Source organism: Labeo rohita, chromosome 12 (assembly GCF_022985175.1).
Source record: "Labeo rohita strain BAU-BD-2019 chromosome 12, IGBB_LRoh.1.0, whole genome shotgun sequence".
NCBI classification, from domain to species: Eukaryota; Metazoa; Chordata; class Actinopteri; order Cypriniformes; family Cyprinidae; genus Labeo; species Labeo rohita.
In genome coordinates this window covers 20,769,177-20,788,426 of record NC_066880.1, presented here as the reverse complement: position 1 = coordinate 20,788,426, position 19,250 = coordinate 20,769,177, and the positions used below count along the sequence as shown (strand labels likewise).

Sequence of the window (19,250 nt, the reverse complement as noted above, 5' to 3'; positions counted from 1 at the left end):
TCTGTGCATTAGGACTTGCAGTGTAAACACAGCCTTAGATAAATAATACTGACAGAAAACTTTCAACTTGTTTTTTGTATCTTGTTTTTACTTCTCTCCCTTAAGGTATTGCACAGTTGCGCCCAGGCACTGAAGGGGGTTACAGGGTGCTGTACAACCCAGAAGCCACAGGTTGTGGGGCAGCCATGAGGTCTATGTGCATTGGCCTTAGGTGATGGTGAAACATGCTTCCTTTTGTATTTTCACAGATATTTAGTAGTAGTAGTGGGTATATCTAATTGTCTTTGCTTTAAAGATATCCTTATCCTGATCAGCTGCCCTCACTGGTTGAGGTCGCTGTGGAGACTGGAAGAATGACCCATCCTCATCCAACTGGGTTCCTTGGAGCTGTGGCTTCAGCCTTGTTCACCTCTTATGCAGTCCAGCGAAGACCAATCACAACCTGGGGTCTGGGTTTATTAGAAGAGGCTTGTCCTGTTGCAAAAACATTTGTTAAGTCTGCAGGATATGCTGTTACAGAGACTGAGAGCGACTGGGGCTACTTTACTGGAAAATGGAAATGGTAAGAAGCTGAATTAAAGGCACAATGCATGAAGATATGGTTCTATTACATAATCCTACACTTATATGTTATCAGGGAGATTTTATTGGACCATCTTGATTTGAATGCATGTAATGTTAGGTCAGAAAGTATTTATACAGTGACACAATGTTAATTTTTTAAATCTGCCCACCACCTCAAAGTATCTGAACTGCAGACTGTTAGATTCAGGACAGACACCGTCTTTTTTTTCTTCTTCTTCTTTTTTTTAGAATTGATATGTGATTGTGATAGATATGAGATGTGATTAAGTTTTAGCAGTTGCAGCTCTTTCTTGGATGTTAGCTTTGTGAAGTTCTCTGCGGTTGGTTTTTGGGGTCTTTAAGGTGAATGATGAGGTTTGCTGTTACTTTGCTGCAGTACACAGTTTCAGATTATTATGCAAATGGCATATCAGTAGCATTTCAGTAAAATAAACATAGAGGTTTTAGATTTCCAAAGAAAGTGTTTGTTTTTAGATAACCTCTTTATTTGTTTTTAATAAACATTTCTCTTTGTGAGCTTTGGTTAGAGGTGGCAGCTCAAATGCAGCTTACGCACTACTTCGAATCTGCATGTTCCCTGGGTTCTTGGAACTCCAGAGACACCAGCAGCTTCAAATGCCTGTTTATTGCTCAACAGTGAATTTTATAGCTGCCTTTTTAATGACAGCAATGTCCTTATTCAGCTCCAGTTAGTTCAGTGTTGATACAACAGTGTCCCTTAAAAAACAAAATTATATAAGAATATGCTGCAAAATATAATGCAATTAATTGGTTCACTTCATACAAACATCTAAATGTTAGCAATTTCTTAATGACATGGCATAGTCACTGACTTGTTTTCAGTTTTCATTTACTCTAATATTTTCTTAGTTACATTGTATCAGGCAAAAAGTGCTTGAAGTGCATTAGCAACTTTTTTGTTTTTTGGCGTTTCTCTGACAATTTTTAAAATGAGATATAGCCCATTCATAAGGGTCATGCGCATTCTCTGTCCCATCAAAAATTCACACTGACGCATGCTCAGCAATGTATTTACAATCACCTCTTCCATTTTTAAAGTCTTGTCAAGTCAAGTCACCTTTATTCATACAGCGCTTTTAACAATAGGGGAGACGGGGGATGAAAGATCTCTCAAACTTTGATATATGGTAGCACTTCCAATTTATGCAAAAACTTGATTGAAGAACAAAGAATAATCTTTTTTTTTTTTTTTTTTTAATAAAGTGAACCATTTAAAGTGACAAAAAACGTTATACTGTATTCATTTTAGGACTTTAAATTTAGCACAACAAAAACAATTGCTGTGTGTTTGTGTGCTTGTGTGAGTGTGTGTATAAACTGTATTCGGTCACTGGCTGTGTTGCCATCCACCTATTTTTATGTGAATTTTGGAATATCACATAAAAAATGCTGGATGGAAATGTCAAGATGCACATAAATTCTAAACATGTGCACAAAAAAAAGTATGTGCTCATTTGAGGCGGATAGTGTTTTTATCCAATAAGAAGATGTGCATAAACTATGATGGAAACACATCTGAGCACAATGACAGAATGTAAGGTCATGTGGAATTATTAAGGAAAGTAAAGGAATAAGGGGAACACGGTGGAGATCAACCATGGTGGATACTGAGACATCAATGCCAAGTCTGGAGGGGAAGATAGCAAACCCACTACCGGACACAGTAACAGGGGGCTCCCAGGGGGCACGGCTCAACTTGGGACTGGTACACCAAGGTGATGGCATCCACCAACCAATGAGCCAACCTTTGTTTGGAGACAGCATTCCCCTTCTGCTACTTGGAGCATCTAAAGCTCCGGGTGCTTTCCACATAAATGCACAAGGTGCGGACGGGGCACAGCAATGCAAGGGCTGGGTCTGCCTCCTCCGAGGGCAGCGCTTCCCCCGAGGGCTTGGGCCCTAATAAAAATAATAATGATAATAATAATCCTTAGAAGAACAAAAGGGCCCTTCGCCCATTTTTTTATTCATGCAGTTATAACAGCTTATCAACAATTTATAATGCATTTGTAAATAGATTATTGGTCATTTATAAACACTTTTATAAACCCTTTAAAAATAGAACCTTATTGTAAAATGTTACCCAATTTTTATCTCTCCATTCTCTTCTTATCTTCCAAGGTATTTAGATCAAAGAGGATTGTCTTTGGGGACTGAGCCAGTTACTTGGCCTGACCCGTATGGGCCAGCAGAACGAGATGAGGCCTACAAGAGCTTCAGTCTATCAGGTTGGGGTGGTCGAAGTGGTCATGATGCTCCAATGATTGCTCTGGATGCCCTCTTAGGAGCAGGCTCAGACTGGGAGGAACTCATGAGTCGAGCAGGATTTCATGGAGGTCATCTTTCTATATTTTAGAATAAACTGTTTTGTATTTTAATTCTGTTTGTAGTAAAAAAAAAAAAAAAAAAAAAAAAAAAAAAAAAAAAAGGGCTGGGATAAAGTATGAATACTTGCAATAATGAAACTGTATAAAGGGGACCAATCCTCACATAAAAATACTGAACATACTTTATTTTAAGTGTCTAAGTAGGGGAGAACAGGGTGATTTGAGCCAGTTTTTACTTATGGTGAGTTTTTATTTATTTGCGAACCTCTTATGACGACGGACTGCCCGCTGGAGATGATGGTGAGCTGAGTCCCACACTCTCTCGCTTGCTCGGAACCAGTGGTCAACAGCTGGAACATTCGAGGGCTCCTCCATCCAGGGAAACAGTGGAGGCTGATAACCAAGTGCGCACTGAAAGGGTGTTAGGCCGGTGGTATCTTGACAGAGGGAATTCTCTGCGTACTTGGCCCACAGGAGGAACCTGCTCCAGCTGTGTTGATCTTCTTGGCAGTATGACCAGAGGTAAAGCCCGAGCTCTTGGATCTTTCTCTCAGTCTGGCCGTTGGTCTGTGGGTGATAACCAGAAGACAGATTAACAGAGATATCAAGGAGCTTGAAGAAGGCCTTCCAAACATGGGAGATGAATTGAGGACCCTGGTCCTCCTCTGGTAACCCAAAGTTGCAGAAGACATGCTGGAACAGATGTTCAGCAGTTTCCATGACTGTAGGAAGTCCCTTTAACGGAATAAGTTTACAAGATTTGGAGAACCTTCAGAATTTGGGAGATCGGTCACAAAGTCCACTCCGATATGGGACCAGGACCTCTGTGGTATTGGGAGTGGAACCAGTTTTCCTGCAGGTAGATGATCAGTTGTGTTAGACATGGCACAGACTGAGCAGCTCTGGACGTACCTGGTGACATCACGGTGCATACTGGGCCACCAGTAGCAAGCTTGAAGGAGCGAGAGGGTCCGTCTGCTGCCTGGATGTCCAGAGCCCGGAGATTCATGAGCGGTGCCCAGAAGGTTTTGACATTGGGAGCGAGGCACGTAGATCTCTGAGCAGGCTCCTGGAGGGTGACGTTACGGATGTCCTCGTCCAGGTTCCAGATGATCACTGAATGGTTTTCACAGAATATTCATGGCAATGTCGTTGACGGGTGAGTTGGAGTTGATTTAAGCATTCTTGAGGGATGAAGTTGCCGGAGGAACCTGAATCAATCAAAGCAGATACAGAAATAGATCGTTCTAAGGTATGGAGAGTAACTGGTATTTGAGTTAGATCATTTATTTCAACTTCTGATCGAATGGTACTCACCATGGGGCGTGGGGGTTTGACGGGGCAGTTGCCGCAGTACCAACATAATCCAGACGACAAACGGCGGTTCCTTTCTGTGCAAGTGAGACGAGTTGAATCTACTTTCATGGGTTCTGGTACTGGTAGACAGGCAGCCACCGACGCAGACTGAGGAGTGGTTACAGGTGGCTGGCAGGCGGCTAGGCGCTGTGAAATTCTGGTTGTACGTTTTAGAAAGGATTCCAGTCCGATGGTGTCATCATACAACGTCATGGCGGCGCGAATCTCCCGGTTGAGTCCTTGGCGGTAAATGTTGAGGAGTGCTACCTCATTCCAGCCGCTAGCTGAAGCCAGTGTGTGGGACGAAACAGCTGATTGGAAGTGGTTAGTGTACCGGTAGCTGTACTGAAAACTTCGGAAAAATAGGTTGTAAACTGTTCAAATGAGTTGATAATATTGCTGTTAGTTTTCCAAATGGCTTTTACCCATTGAAGGGCCTTACCAGAGAGGAGGGAAATGAGAAATCCGACTTTGGAGCTCTGTGCTGGAAAACGTTGTGGTTGCATCCAGATGTAAAGATCGACTTGGAGCAGAAAAACACTACACTCAGCCGCGTCTCCCGAGAATGTTACCAGCACGGCCATGGGACTTCCTGAGACAGATGTTGCCGTTGGTGCAGGTAACAAAGACGCTTTGAGGGCATTCACCAAATCCGTGAAGGGGTCGGGTGCAGTAGGTGCTCCAGTGCTCATTGTCTGTTTTAGTCTGGTCTTCTGTCACGTTGTTACAAGGATGAGACCAGAAACAAAGATTAGGTGCAAACCAACAGGGAGTTTTACTGACAAAGATGATATTCTGAAGTGCAAGTAAGGGTTGAGCAAATGGAATGCTTATCTGTAAGTTTATGCATAAGTTGAGCGGATGAGACCATAGGGAAATGGAAAGAGGAATCCAGGTAGTTTGCAGAAGAGTCTGGCTGAGAGTGCAAGGAGAGGTCTGGAGCTAGCATCAGGGTGTGAACGGTAGACCAGACAATGAGCTACTGAATGCTGACGGCTTATATAGGGTGGAGCAAAGTGGAAACAGGTGACTGGGAGCAAGTTTGCTGTGACGTAGACGGTGGGGGTGGCTGTGGTGAATGCCTGACAATTATAAGGGTATTCTTAAGGTATTATGATGAATGCATAATGCATTATAAAAAAAAACAATAATAATAAAAAACACTTATAATATCTTATATCATCTTATGAATATTCATAAGAAAAGTTTTAATGTATTATAATATTTACTTATTTGTGGTTATAGCTTAAGAGTATGATGATTTATAACACACAATGAACATGTTGCATCCACTTAAGTTACAATGGATTATATTTCTCATAGTTATAATGTATTATAAGCCTCATATCTTGCCATTTTTCGTATGCTACTTTACTTAAAGCAATCAATGACCACTTATAAGTATAGTTATAATAATTTTTTTTTTTTCTCAAACAGCCATAAGATCAGATATCAGATCAGATGAATGTGTAATATGACACGTTTGCTTTGAACAATTTTTACTGTAATATCAGTTTGATTATTTTGATGGTACACTATAGTCAGCTGTTGATTAGTAACTCTGCAACTACATGTCAACTAGCAGCCACTGGAGTATTAGTAGTATGTCTAACTAATATGCTAACACTTAATTTTGATGGTTCCCCAAAAGACAAACTGACTATAAGTAACTTTGCAACACGTCAACATTCTACCTACCCTAAACTTAACATAAGCTTACTAATACTCAGTTGACATGTAGTTGCAGCATTGCTTATAGTCAAATATATTCAGTAGACTAAGGGGAGCACCAAAATAAAATGTAAACTAACATATAAACAGTGCAGTTTTTTCAGTTTAAATTAAGTTTTTTTTAGTTTAAACTAGCTCAAATCAAAATTAATATCAGCCTCACAGGGAACACTCAAATAACACTCCACACCTAACCACTTAAAAGATGTAGAAAGATACTGTGCAGATCTTAAACAATGTCAAGATATGTAGTCCATTATAAATGTAAAATAAGATTTAATATGGTGTTCATTATGTGTTATAAATAATCATAATCTATTGTTTTAACTGCAAATGTGTAAGCATTATAATTGTACCAAAATTGTTATGATTATTTATAAGATGATATAACATATTATTATTAAGTTTTTTTTTATAATGCATTATGCATTCATTATAATGCCTTAAGAATACCCTTATAATGTATTATAAATATGGGCTTCATAGAAAGTGTTACCAAATACTTATTAAAATCTATGTGTGAGCCTTGTGATGGACTGGCCATTCATCCAGGGAGTTTCCTCACCTGTGGCTCAAGATGCTGGGTTAGGCACTAGCTCCCCTTGACCCTGATATGGACAAAGAGGTTTGGATAATAGAATAGCTGGATGGATGACTTCATAAAAGTTTTATTTAAAGATACAGTTCACAACATTGTAGCCATTTTTTAAACATTTAAACAATTCAGAACAAAACAAAGTTCAAAATAAATATATAAAATGAACTAGTAACAAATGTCCACTGAAGTCGAATTGTGACGATGAACCCAAGTGCAGTTTTAAACAAGGTGAAATCTAAAATCCAAACATCCAACCAATGAGCAAGTGATCATCAAGGGAATCACATGACAAGACAGGAACCATGACTAAATATCAAAATAAAAGACATTAAAACATGAACATGAAACAAAACCCAAACCCCACATTGGGGTGTGAAGCAGCCTGTGAAGCAGCCCGTGAAGCAGCCCGTGAAGCAGTGGCAGACAGTAAAACACTGGAGGACCTGGGCCATGGATCAGTGGCAGACAGTGAAACACTGGTGGACCTGGCCATGGATCAGAGGCAGACTCTGGAACAGGAGACCACCAGGTCAAATCTAGAGGAGCATGACCTGATGTGAGCAGGCCCTGGTGTAACAGTCATGGTGTGAACAGGCCCTGAAGTAGCAGGCATGATCTGAGCAGGCATTGGTGTGGCAGGTACTGTGGTTTTGCAGGGCTCCTCTGCCACAATACCCACGGCAAAAAAATGAGTCCATGCTAACATACAAACCTAAATATTTAACTATTAAGGAGTTAAATAGCTAAGGGCTTACCGATAGGTCAGTCAAGAAGACAAGATTGTACAAAACAAAGATTTATTATTAAGTTATTATGTATTTAAGTACATAGTAGTTGAAGACACCTAATAAAAAATGGGACCAAAATATTAATGGCAAATGTTTTAACTATCCATCCATCTATCCATCCATTTCTCTTACTAAAATTAACCATGATTTTACTACAAATAAAACCAAAAAAACATGGTTACTATACTTAAACCATGGTAACTACAAATTATCCATGGTTTTGGTATTCTAACCATAGTTTATTCATGGTGTTTGTAGTAAAACTGTGGTTTTACAAATGGTAATCAATACACCAACAAACCATGGTTACTACACTTTTGCTATAATAAAACCATGGTTAACCACTTTATCCTATGCAGGTTAAATACGACATACAACAGACAAAGATCAACCTCAAGGAAGTGCAACTCTTAAAAATGCACATACACACTTAATTTCTGTTGGACTCTAAGCCTGTGCATACTTTTCTCTTTACAGGAGACAGTGACAGCACTGCAGTGATTGCTTGCTGCTGCTGGGGTCTGCTGTATGGAATGGACGGAGTCCCCCAATGTAACTACAGAAACCTGGAGTACAGGGGCCGACTGGAGAGCGTGGCACAAAAGCTGTATACTCTTTCTCACTGATGAAGCAGAACTATGAATAGAGAAATTATGAAAAGAGAAACAAATCAAAATGACATGCCATAAATTAACAAATTTATGTCATTTTGCTGAATACTTTAGATTAGTGAAAATTTTTTTTCAAATATGGCACACCCTTGAAATGCGTTCACACTGACAGCAATTACATTGCTGGAAGATGTCATTGTCACTTGTGGGTGTTCTGCCCTCATGTCACCTTAAAAGGCAAACAGTGATCAAAAATAATCACCTCTACATTTGATTTAAATTCTCCTTTAAATCAAATGTACATGTTACATGTATATTTACATAAAAGAAATAAAAATAAATAAATAAATAAAATTTAAAAAAATGCATAAAAACATTTTGGATGAATTTGTTTGACATCCCAGTTTTGAGCTTTTTTTAAAAAATACTGTGGGAAAAAAAAATAAAAAGAAATTAAAGATCTTGCATGTAATGCATACGCCTAAGTCCAATTTGTGTGCATATGATACATGGTACAAATACCATGCATCATAGTCAACGACAGTGAGGTCACCAGTGAGGCTCAGTTGGCTCAGTTCACCTGATGCTTGTGCACCTTCAAACAGGTAAGTAAGGGCAATAATCTATTTTAATTATTTCAGTGTTCTGCATCACATTACATAGGGTCATGTGTCAAAATGGCAGCGTATGCATTCAAATTAGTTGACATTGTAACAGTGGGTTGCAAATCAACCAAGTATTGTGTGATAAGCATGATCATGTAAACAGTCCACACATTTACCATATATATATATATTTTTTTTTACCATAGCAAATGTTGTTCGACCATGTCATGTGTAGACAATGCACAGCAACTACAACATATACCATGCGTCTCCCACCGAAAATGTAGTTTTACTGTGGTATTTGTAGCTAAAGTATGGTAATCACAACACTTATCATGCTTTTGCAATAGTAACTGGGTTTACTGTATACTCTTTGTATTTAAAGTACAGTAACACAGCACTTACCATGTTTTTACCACAGTAACTGTGTTTTTATTTGTTATTTGTAGTTAAAGCACAGTAACACAAAACTTTCCATGGTTTTACCACAGTGACTGTACTTTTAATGTGGTATTAGTTAAAGCACAATAACCACAACATTTACTATGGGTTTACCTCAGTAACCACAGTTTTACTGTGGTATTTATAGTTACAGTATCACAGTAACAACACTTACCATTATGTTACCACAGTACCTGTGTCTGTCCATTATTTGTAAAGCACAGTAATCAACAAAACAATAAAACTGATCTGGAGAAGAGATCTCCAAAGAGAGCAAACAACACCACCCCCCTCGCTCACTTTTCCCCCAAAAGGTTCCACTGAAAGTCACTAAGAATGTCTGTAACTCAGAGTGATTGCAAAGATAAATTAAGAAAACAATACAAATAAATAAATATATGGTAAAAAACAAACAAATGCATATATATTAAGAAATCAGAGGTCTGAAGTAAAACTTTATGATGATGATTTAAAGGTTTTTTGTTATTGGTGGTGTTTGTTTTCTGATTCTCTTGTGAATGTAAGAAATGTGTATAGTTGAATGTTACCCTGCCTTTAAGATAATAGAGTGGAGTTCATTACCAGAAAATGGATGTAAAGACGCTGTCAGAACGGCGTTTTCTTTATGCTTTAGCTGATGTTTTCAATAGATTGCTTTTCACGAATATTACTACATAAAATGTAATTTCAGATGTTCCCGAACTAACGGCATGACCCGGTCGATCTTCTCCCTCATCTGTCTTCATTCTTTCAATTGATTCCAGTTCACAGTCACTCTATTACTGTATGTCACAGACTATTACTGTATTAATTTTTTTAAGTCATTTTACTGTATATTTTTCGCAAAAAAGGCAAATTCACCCCAAGCATAAGTGCATCCTTGCACTTTAACATCATGTCCCATACTCAAACATTCACAACAATCTTTCCTTTACAGGTTTGCTCATTCCTTTAATTGTTCACAGTCACTCTGACTATTACTGTATTAATTTTCAAGTCATTTTACTGTATAGTTTTGGAGAAAATTAAAGGCAAATTCACCCCAAGCATATCTGCATTCTAGCACTTTTGCATCATGTCCCATTTTGCAAATGCTAATAAAAAAAATTAAAGGCAAATTCACCCCAAGCGTAAAAGTGCATCCTTGCACTTTATTAAGCTTGTCCCATTTTCAAATACTCATAAAATTCTTCCAAGCATGTGTGCTTACTAGGACTTTTACGTAATGTCCAAATTTCACTATATATATTCACAGTCATCATGGCTGTATTAATTATCAAGTCATTAACTGTACAGTTCTGGAAAAAATAAAGGGAATATCAACCCAAATTTTGCGCTTTCTCTGTATTTATTCACATAATAATAATAATAATAATAATAATAATAATAATAATAATAATATGCATAATTAAATTCATTCATGAAAAGTGACAATTTACATAATGTTATAGAAATGTTGCACTGTTTTGACTTTGTAAGAACATAAATACATAGGGATCTGGATTTTCACTTCTTCACCTTTTTTTTTTTTTTTTTTTTTTTTTTTTAACACAAATGCTCTTAGATTGTCACACGTACCAGATCACGTGAGGTCACGAGGACCCGGAAGTAACTTCACGCAGGTATTTAAGCAGGAAGCAGGTGTTGTCTAGCACCAGACATTGAGTTCATGCTCGACTCCACGTCAGGTCCCTATTTCTACCCAATTCACGTGAGTAAACTCTCTGCTCTTCGGAGCGCTTATTTACCTGTCTGTGTGCGTGTGAGAACGCGGATTTCTTGGTGGAAATCTCTACTCCTTATCGGAGCGTTCTCAGACCAACTGCGTGATTTACCTGCTCACTCGTGTACTTCCGCGTTTGAGTTTTCCGTCACGCTACAAGGGGACTTATCTCGACCATTCATTTCTCGTCCAGCCTCCGTGACAGAATGTCTGGTTCCGAAATGGTCCCGGTGGATCTGGAGCCACTGTGGGGTGTGATCCAGCAGCAGTCGGGGGAAATCATTAGTCTGAGGCAGGAGTTGGTGAGGCTTCGGGCGGAAGTCAACGCGCTTCGCGCCGAGACCGCGGGTCTTCGGGCGGAGTGCGGGGCTCTCCAGTCCGACCTCACCGCCCTGCAATCGGACTATGATGACCTGGCTGCTGCACAGATTGCCCCCGCAGAACCAGTCCGTCCCGCCCTTCAACCTAAAATCTTACTTCCGGACAAATGGGATGGGTCCGGAACCCGGTGCGATGTTTTTCTAACTAACCTCTCACTGTTATTTGAGTTTCAGCCAGCACGCTATCCCTCCGACCGCAGCAGAATCGCTCTCCTCATCTCCCTTCTCACCGGACAGGCAGCTGAGTGGGCTGCGGCGGTTCTGAAAGCTGACGGGATCGCTGCGCACTCCTATCCCGAGTTCACCAGCCAGCTCAGGGCCGCCTCCCGTCTATACCACCTGAGGCAGGGCGAGCGCAGCGTCAGCAAATACACCATGGAATTCCGTACACTCGCCGTCCAAACTTAGTGGAGTGATGCGGCGCTCCGCACAGCCTTCTACGAGGGACTTTCCACCCGTCTGAAAGAAGAACTGGCTGTGCGTGAGCTGCCGTCCACTCTGGAGGGCATGATCCAGCTAGCCCTCCGGGTGGATCAACGCATGGGACATGTATCTAAACGTTTTTCTCATCTCTCCACAGGCTCCACCATCCGCCACCGCCATCCGGATCAAACCTTCACCCACGCTGTCGCTGCGCCATCTCCTCCTCCACCAGCCGCTCCAGAGGCCCACTCATCGGGAGCCGGGGAACCCATGCAGATAGGGCGCACCTCCCTGACGGCAGCGGAAAGGGCCAGACGCTACCGCGAAGGTCTATGTGCCTATTGCGCCTCCCCAGATCACCATCGTGCAATCTGCCCTTTGCGTCCGGGAAACGGCCAGACCAGGTGAAGAGGGGGAGGTCTTCATCTGGTTCCGCTACCACTAAATCCTGTCCCGCTGATTCCCGGCTGCTCCTTCAGGTATCAATCCTCATGGGCCACCGACGGATCGTGACCACCGCATTTGTCGATTCAGGTGCGGCTGGGAATTTTATCGATCAGGCTTATGCCGCCCAATTGGGGATTGAGATTGAGGTGTTATCCCAGCCTTTAAATATCACAGCCATCAACGGTCGCCCCCTCAACTTCAGCCCCGTCACTCACCGCACCAAAGAACTCCACCTCCTCATCGACAACCATGCTGAAAAGATCCACTTCTTCATCACCAAGATCACCTCACCTCCTATCATCCTGGGGCACCCGTGGCTCATCACGCACGACCCGTTCATCTCCTGGACCACCAACAGAATTGTCCACTGGGGGGCGACCTGTCAGGAGCTCTGTCTCCAGGCGAAGGCTGGGACGTGTTCAGGGGAGTCCGAGGTCCCCGATGTCAAACTGGAGAACATCCCCGTCCCGTACCGCGATCTGGCCGAGGTCTTTAGTAAGAGTCGTGCCGCTCTCCTACCACCTCATCGCCCCTACGATCTTGCTATTGATCTCGTGCCGGGCGCGGTACCTCCCCGCTGCCATCTGTACTCCCTGTCGGCCACCGAACATCAGGCGATGGAGGAGTACGTGGCTGAAGGATTTCGGGCCGGCACTATCCGTCCTTCCAGCTCCCCGGCGGCCGCGGGCTTCTTCTTTGTGAAGAAAAAGGACGGAGGTCTCCGCCCATGTGTTGACTACCGGGGACTCAACCAGATCACGATCAAGAACCGTCATCCACTCCCACTCACTAACACCGCCCTGGACGCCCTCTCAGAACCTCACCGTCATCCGCCAGACCAAACAGCTTAACCCCAGGCAGGCGCAGTGGGCATTATTCTTCGAACACTTTAACTTCCACCTCTCCTACTGGCCCGGTTCGAAGAATGCCAAAGCGGACGCCATCTCCCGCCAACATCAACGAGATACCACCACCTCGGAGCCCGTGCCTGTCCTGCCTCCTCACATCATCCTGGCTCCTCTCCAGTGGGGGTTAGAAGAGAGAGTCCACCAGAGTCACAGTCAGGAACCCCCCCCACCGGAAACCCCCACTGGGCGACTCTTTGTGCCCGACCATCTACGCAAAGAAGTTCTCCAGTGGGGTCACGATTACACATTGGCAGGACATCAGGGGGTCCAGAGGACCACCTCCTTTATCGGCAGGGCGTTTTGGTGGAGGACGTTGAGGAGAGACGTACAGGAGTACGTCCAGGCATGTACCATCTGCGCTCACTCCAAAACCACCAACTCACCATCCACCGGCGAGCTGCAGCCCCTCCCCATCCCCAAATGCCCCTGGAGTTACATCTCGGTCGATTTCGTCACTGGACTCCCTGACTCTCAAGGCAAGAACACCATCTTGACCATTGTGGATCGCTTCTCGAAGGCTGCCAAGACCACCGCGGAGCTTATACTCGAGCACGTAGTCCGCTTGCATGGGTTTCCCAAGGACATCATCTCGGACAGAGGACCCCAGTTCACGGCCAAGTTCTGGCAGGCCTTCTGCCGTCTGGTCGGCACCACCGCCAGCCTATCGTCCGGTCACCATCCTCAGACAAACGGCCAGACGGAGCGGGCCAACCAACAACTGGAGCGCTTCCTTCGATGCTTTGCGGGTGAACATCAGCGCTCCTGGGCTCGCTACCTCGTCTGGGCTGAACTATCTAATAACCTACATACATCTTCGGCCACCAATCTAAGCCCTTTCGAGGTATGCTACGGGTACCAACCTGCGGTGTTCGAACATCAAGAACCGGAGGTTCACCGCCCTGCAGCTCTGGCTCACTGTCTTGCTCAGAGCCAGAGGTCTCTGTGTCATCCCTTGATACATCTATTTACAACACAATCCATTAGTTCCCATAGAATAGTGAAAACACACACACACATTTTTGTGAATTGTGAGGACATTCTATAGGTTTCCATTGTTTATATACTCTACAAACTATTTTCTATTGCCCTAATCCAACCCTCACAGGGAACATTTGGCGAACACTGGGCAATGTCCTCATAAGTCACCTTCTCCTGAAATACCTGTCATACTCATACCGTTATACAAATTTGTATCCTGATATGTCACAAAGATGCACACACACACAAACACAATGAAAGTGTTTAGAAAACCCAAATCTATTTCATTACCAACATATAATTCAAAATATGAAAATATTATAATTTACTCATCATCTACTCACTTTGTTGTGAGTTAATAAGTAATGACAGAATTTGATTTTTTAGTTGAACTTTCCTGAAGCTCAGCTTAAATTCTAACATTGGTTGAAACATGTGATTGCCTAGTAGATGCTCTGACCTGCTGGTGGACCTGAAGTCTGACCACACTGACTCTGACTAGTCTCAGGTATGGAGCTGCTGTGGGATCCAGTGCAAAGGGTCGGGTCTGTTTGAACCTGATCTGCCTGTTTGTGCTTCTATATAAAGAAGTCTGATATCTCGCCCTTTCTTTTCATGTTTAATTGACCCTGTGCAAAAATATTACAGTCTGGTTACATCTGATCCAGTTAGAAACATATTTATCCTAATTAAAAATATCCATTATCATACCTGCACATTAAAATCAGCAACCGATCTAAATAACATTATTCTGAAGAAAGTATATGAGCTGGCTATTCCATTTCAACTAAATTTAACTCACAAACAGCTAGCCTAACATTATACCTCCGAAAAATTAGCAAAATATTTGAGCATCGTAAATTAAATATAATAACTTACATACATGGTATGTGCATACTAGCACAGATGAAGTATAGCGTTACTGTCTAAAGCGCGAATTGATCTCTCTAATCTCATTAAGTTAACTAATGTCGTCGGCGCCTCGTTAACTTACACAGCGGATAATAAACGTTACTCAGCAAACAAACCTTATAATAAACTATAAAACGTATTTCAAATATGACGTTTTATTATTCGTCTTACCTTGACACCATGCTCTTGTCTTCGGCTCGTCTTTGATTTGAAAATAGCTTGAGCAGCGTTGCCGGCAAAATTCAAAAACTTCTTTAGACAAATGAGATGTCAATCAGCATCAGGAACTGCCAGCAACAAATAAAATTTTGGGGTGGCACCCGGGGTGGCCAATCGGATGTCAGGGGTGTCCAGTGCCACCCCGGACACCCCTCTGGCTCCGCCACTTAACATAATATATTAATAAATGTTTTCTGAGCAGCAAATTAGAATATTAGAATTATTTTTGAATGATCATTTGACTGGACTAATGATGCTAAAACAATCAGCTTTGATACAGAAATAAGTCATATATATAATGTATTCAGAATCATTAAAATCAATGTTAAAAAAAATCTTAAATTGTACTGATACTTTTTACATTCTGATGGAAATAGCAATAAGTAACTATTCTGATGTCGCTTTATGATATTTTCAGTGTTAAATTAGATTTTATGCAGTAGTATTCATGAACAGCAATCTATTGAAAATATCAGCTAAAGCATAAAAAAACGGCGTTCTGACAGCGTCTTTACATCCATTTTGACCACTTCGAGCACCGTAAGTACACGACTAGATGCGCAAACTAAAAAAGTGCGGCTGGCATGACCGTGTATTTTCAAGATGAGGCTGGCTTGACCGCAGTAAGTTGAATGCGGAGGAATTTCAGCGATGTCGCTGCTTAATTGCCTCGGACACGAAGGAAAAAAACCATTAAAATGTTTTAAAACATTAAAAAAGTATATAAACTGTATAATTTTTATGAAAATAACCTATCATTTCGCTAGATAAGACCCTCCATCCTTGGCTGGGATCGTTTACAACCACATTTGGGATCGTTTGAGGCCGCACTTAAACTACATTTGGGAAGTTCAAACTCGGGGCACCAAAGTCCACTATATGGAGAAAATTCCTGAAATGTTTTCCTCAAAAAAAACGTAAACCTGAACTCTCGGTTGATTAACCCAAACCTTGCTTACTCGAGGTATGCTGGTTCCAAAAACGCGTCCTGGAATAAATTAATTTAACACAGAGTATGTTTATGGTTAACACACAAGACATCAACAGAGCAACGAATCGTCAGTCACTATGGAAACAGACGCTAAGAAAAAGAGCACCATACTGCTTCTTTCTTTTTCTGTTCAAAGGTCATTCACGTACTTGGTGTATATCGCCACCTAATTGATGGTTGTGCAATCATTTTTCTCTTTTTTCCCCTGATTAATCTTTAATCCTTGAGAATATGAATTATATTGTTTGTTTGATGCTAATTATATAATAAGTCATATCAGATATGCATTTTTATCATAGAAAATACAGATCCATGATGTTTAAGATGATAATAAAATATAACAAACATATTTAATATAATGAAATAAATATTACCTTTCATAAAGATGTTTTATAATTTAGGTAGATAACTATTATACATTCCAATACAATAAATATAATTATAAATATAAATAAATATAACTCTTCTGGAATAATATATTACCTTATATTTTACTTATATTATTGCTTTATAATTTACATACCATACAACTACAACTATGGAAAGAAACTCTGAATATATAGAATGAAGGTCTGAATATATGGAATGAAAGTCTGAATATTGAATGAAAGTCTGAATATATGGAATGAAAGTCAGAGTATATAAAATGAAAGTCTGAATATATGGAATGAAAGTCAGAATATATAAAATTAAAGTCTGTATATATTGAATTAAAGTCCGAATATATATGCAATGAATGTCTGAATATATGGAATGAAAGTCCGAATATATAAATTAAAAGTCTGAATATATGGAATGAAAGTCAGAATATATAAAATGAAAGTCTGTATATATTAAATGAAAGTCCGAATATATATATATATATATATATATATATATATATATATATATATATATACTGAATATATATACACTGTGTGCAGAATTATTAGGCATGTTGATATTCTGGTCATATTTTTTTTCCAAACACATTTTACCAATTCCAAACCACATCAGTCTTAATAACTACTGTTAATTTTGTGTTTAATCATTTATATGTGATATATAATTGTCCGTGAAGGCTGGAAGTGAAAAACTCCTTATATTCAGGTGTGCAGAATTATTAGGCATGTTTTCGTTTACAGCTAAAATGAGCCAAAAAAGAGATTTAACCCAGACTGAAAAGTCCAAATTATTAAATGCCCATGAGAAGAATGCAATACTAATGCATTACAAGAATTTGCAAAGTTAAGGCTTGACCATTGGACAGTGAAATGCTTGTTGAGTCTGCATGGTCAGAAAAAACAGGTGGAGAAGAAAAGATGCATGTTAACTGCAAAAGAATTAGGAATTAAGGTGAAGAATTAGGTGTGACACCATCAGGAACCGTTTCCAGTTCTCCAGCGCCACCATTTTCCAGAACTGCAACCTACCTGGAGTCTTCAGAAGTACAATGTGTCAGGTTCTCAGAGACTTTGCTTGGTAAAAATCCTAAAAAATGCCCCTGACTTAATAAGAATAACAAGCTGATGTCTTGTGAAATACATGAAGACAGTTTTTTTATATGCTTTAGAGACAGATAAGTTGAGAGTGACTCTTGAAGGACAAGCATCACATCCTCTTGTACCTCTGATTCAAGAATTTATCTTCTAAAATCTGGCAGTAAGTTTTGGGAGTTCATTTTAGTCCATCTCTGCAAGTCAGACTTTTCAGGATAAGAGACTAAACATGAACTCCCAAAACTTACTGCCAGATTTTGGAAGATAAATTCTTGAATCAGAGGCACAAGAGGATGTGATGCTTGTCCTTCAAGAGTCACTCTCAACTTATCTGTCTCTAAAGCATATAAAAAAACTGTCTTCATGTATTTCACAACACGTCAGCTTGTTATTCTTATTAAGTAAGGGGCATTTTTAGGATTTTTTACCAAGCAAAGTCTCTGAGAACCTGACACATTGCACTTCTGAAGACTCCAGGTAGGTTGCAGTTCTGGAAAATGGTGGCGCTGGAGACTAAACGGTTCCTGATGGTGTCACACCTAATTCTTCACCTTAATTCCTAATTCTTTTGCAGTTAACATGCATCTTTTCTTCTCCACCTGTTTTTTCTGACCATGCAGACTCAACAAGCATTTCACTGTCCAATGGTCAAGCCTTAACTTTGCAAATTCTTGTAATGCATTAGTATTGCATTCTTCTCATGGGCATTTAATAATTTGGACTTTTCAGTCTGGGTTAAATATCTTTTTTGGCTCATTTTAGCTGTAAACGAAAACATGCCTAATAATCCTGCACACCTGAATATAAGGAGTTTTTCACTTCCAGCCTTCACGGACAATTATACATCACATATAAATGATTAAATACAAAATTAACAGTAGTTACTAAGACTGATGTGGTTTGGAATTGGTAAAATGTGTTTGGAAAAAAAATATGACCAGAATATCAACATGCCTAATAATTCTGCACACAGTGTATATATATATATACAATGAAACACGTAGCTATTGGAGGAAATCTAATGTCATCAGCGCCATCTTGTGTTATTCATTTGCGATTGTAATACACATTTTGAATGATGAGCCAGTCCGCACGAAATTTAGTAGCGGCAAATGTAAGTAATGATGATTTAATTACCACCCTGGCGAACGCATGCACGGGCCCAAATATTGGTAACCGTACTCAGCACCATTCTACTGATGAAGAAATTAGTTCGCTATTTCATCGCGGAAGAGTGAATGCGGTGAACCTGACAGCCCAGGAAGTTCCTGCTTATCAGGCAACCATTACAGAAGGAAACATGCCTTCTACATCACAGGGACCACCTACAGCACCTATCTACAATCTTCGCCCCTTCATTCGAAAGGGCCCTAGACATAAGAGGTAAAAACAGAATGAATTAGAGAATTACAGGTGGTGAGAGTTTTATTTCAGTCATAATCATAGCAAAACCCAGAAATATCAGCGACGCGTGTCAGGTATGATTTCAGAAGTAGACAATTTTAAATTTTTACATTTCAAATACATTTATGAAGCATGCTGCATTCACGCCATCTAGTAATTTCGAGGTGACAACACGTGACATTCTACTCTAATCTTAATAGGCTTGTTTGAGATGAGCAAATTCTGCGCAGAATCGATCACCGGTGATCACCGCAAGATGCATGCCGGTTAGAAATGTGTCCGAGTTACGTCCGCCTTGCTCTGATGTCATGCTGACGTGTGCCA

General features: G+C 40.5%; 1 protein-coding gene across 1 annotated transcript in view; it reads left to right on the top strand.

Moving 5' to 3' along the window:
* Positions 1-8,367, top strand: part of adprh (ADP-ribosylarginine hydrolase) — a 47,345-nt gene extending 38,978 nt beyond the window's left edge. The window contains exons 5-8 of the mRNA XM_051124040.1: positions 106-211; positions 296-562; positions 2,728-2,942; positions 7,884-8,367. Coding sequence (XP_050979997.1) covers positions 106-211; positions 296-562; positions 2,728-2,942; positions 7,884-8,032 — 737 coding nt within the window. The 3' untranslated portion in view covers positions 8,033-8,367. The remainder of the gene's footprint in view (positions 1-105; positions 212-295; positions 563-2,727; positions 2,943-7,883) is intronic.
* The last annotated feature ends 10,883 nt before the right edge of the window (positions 8,368-19,250 follow it).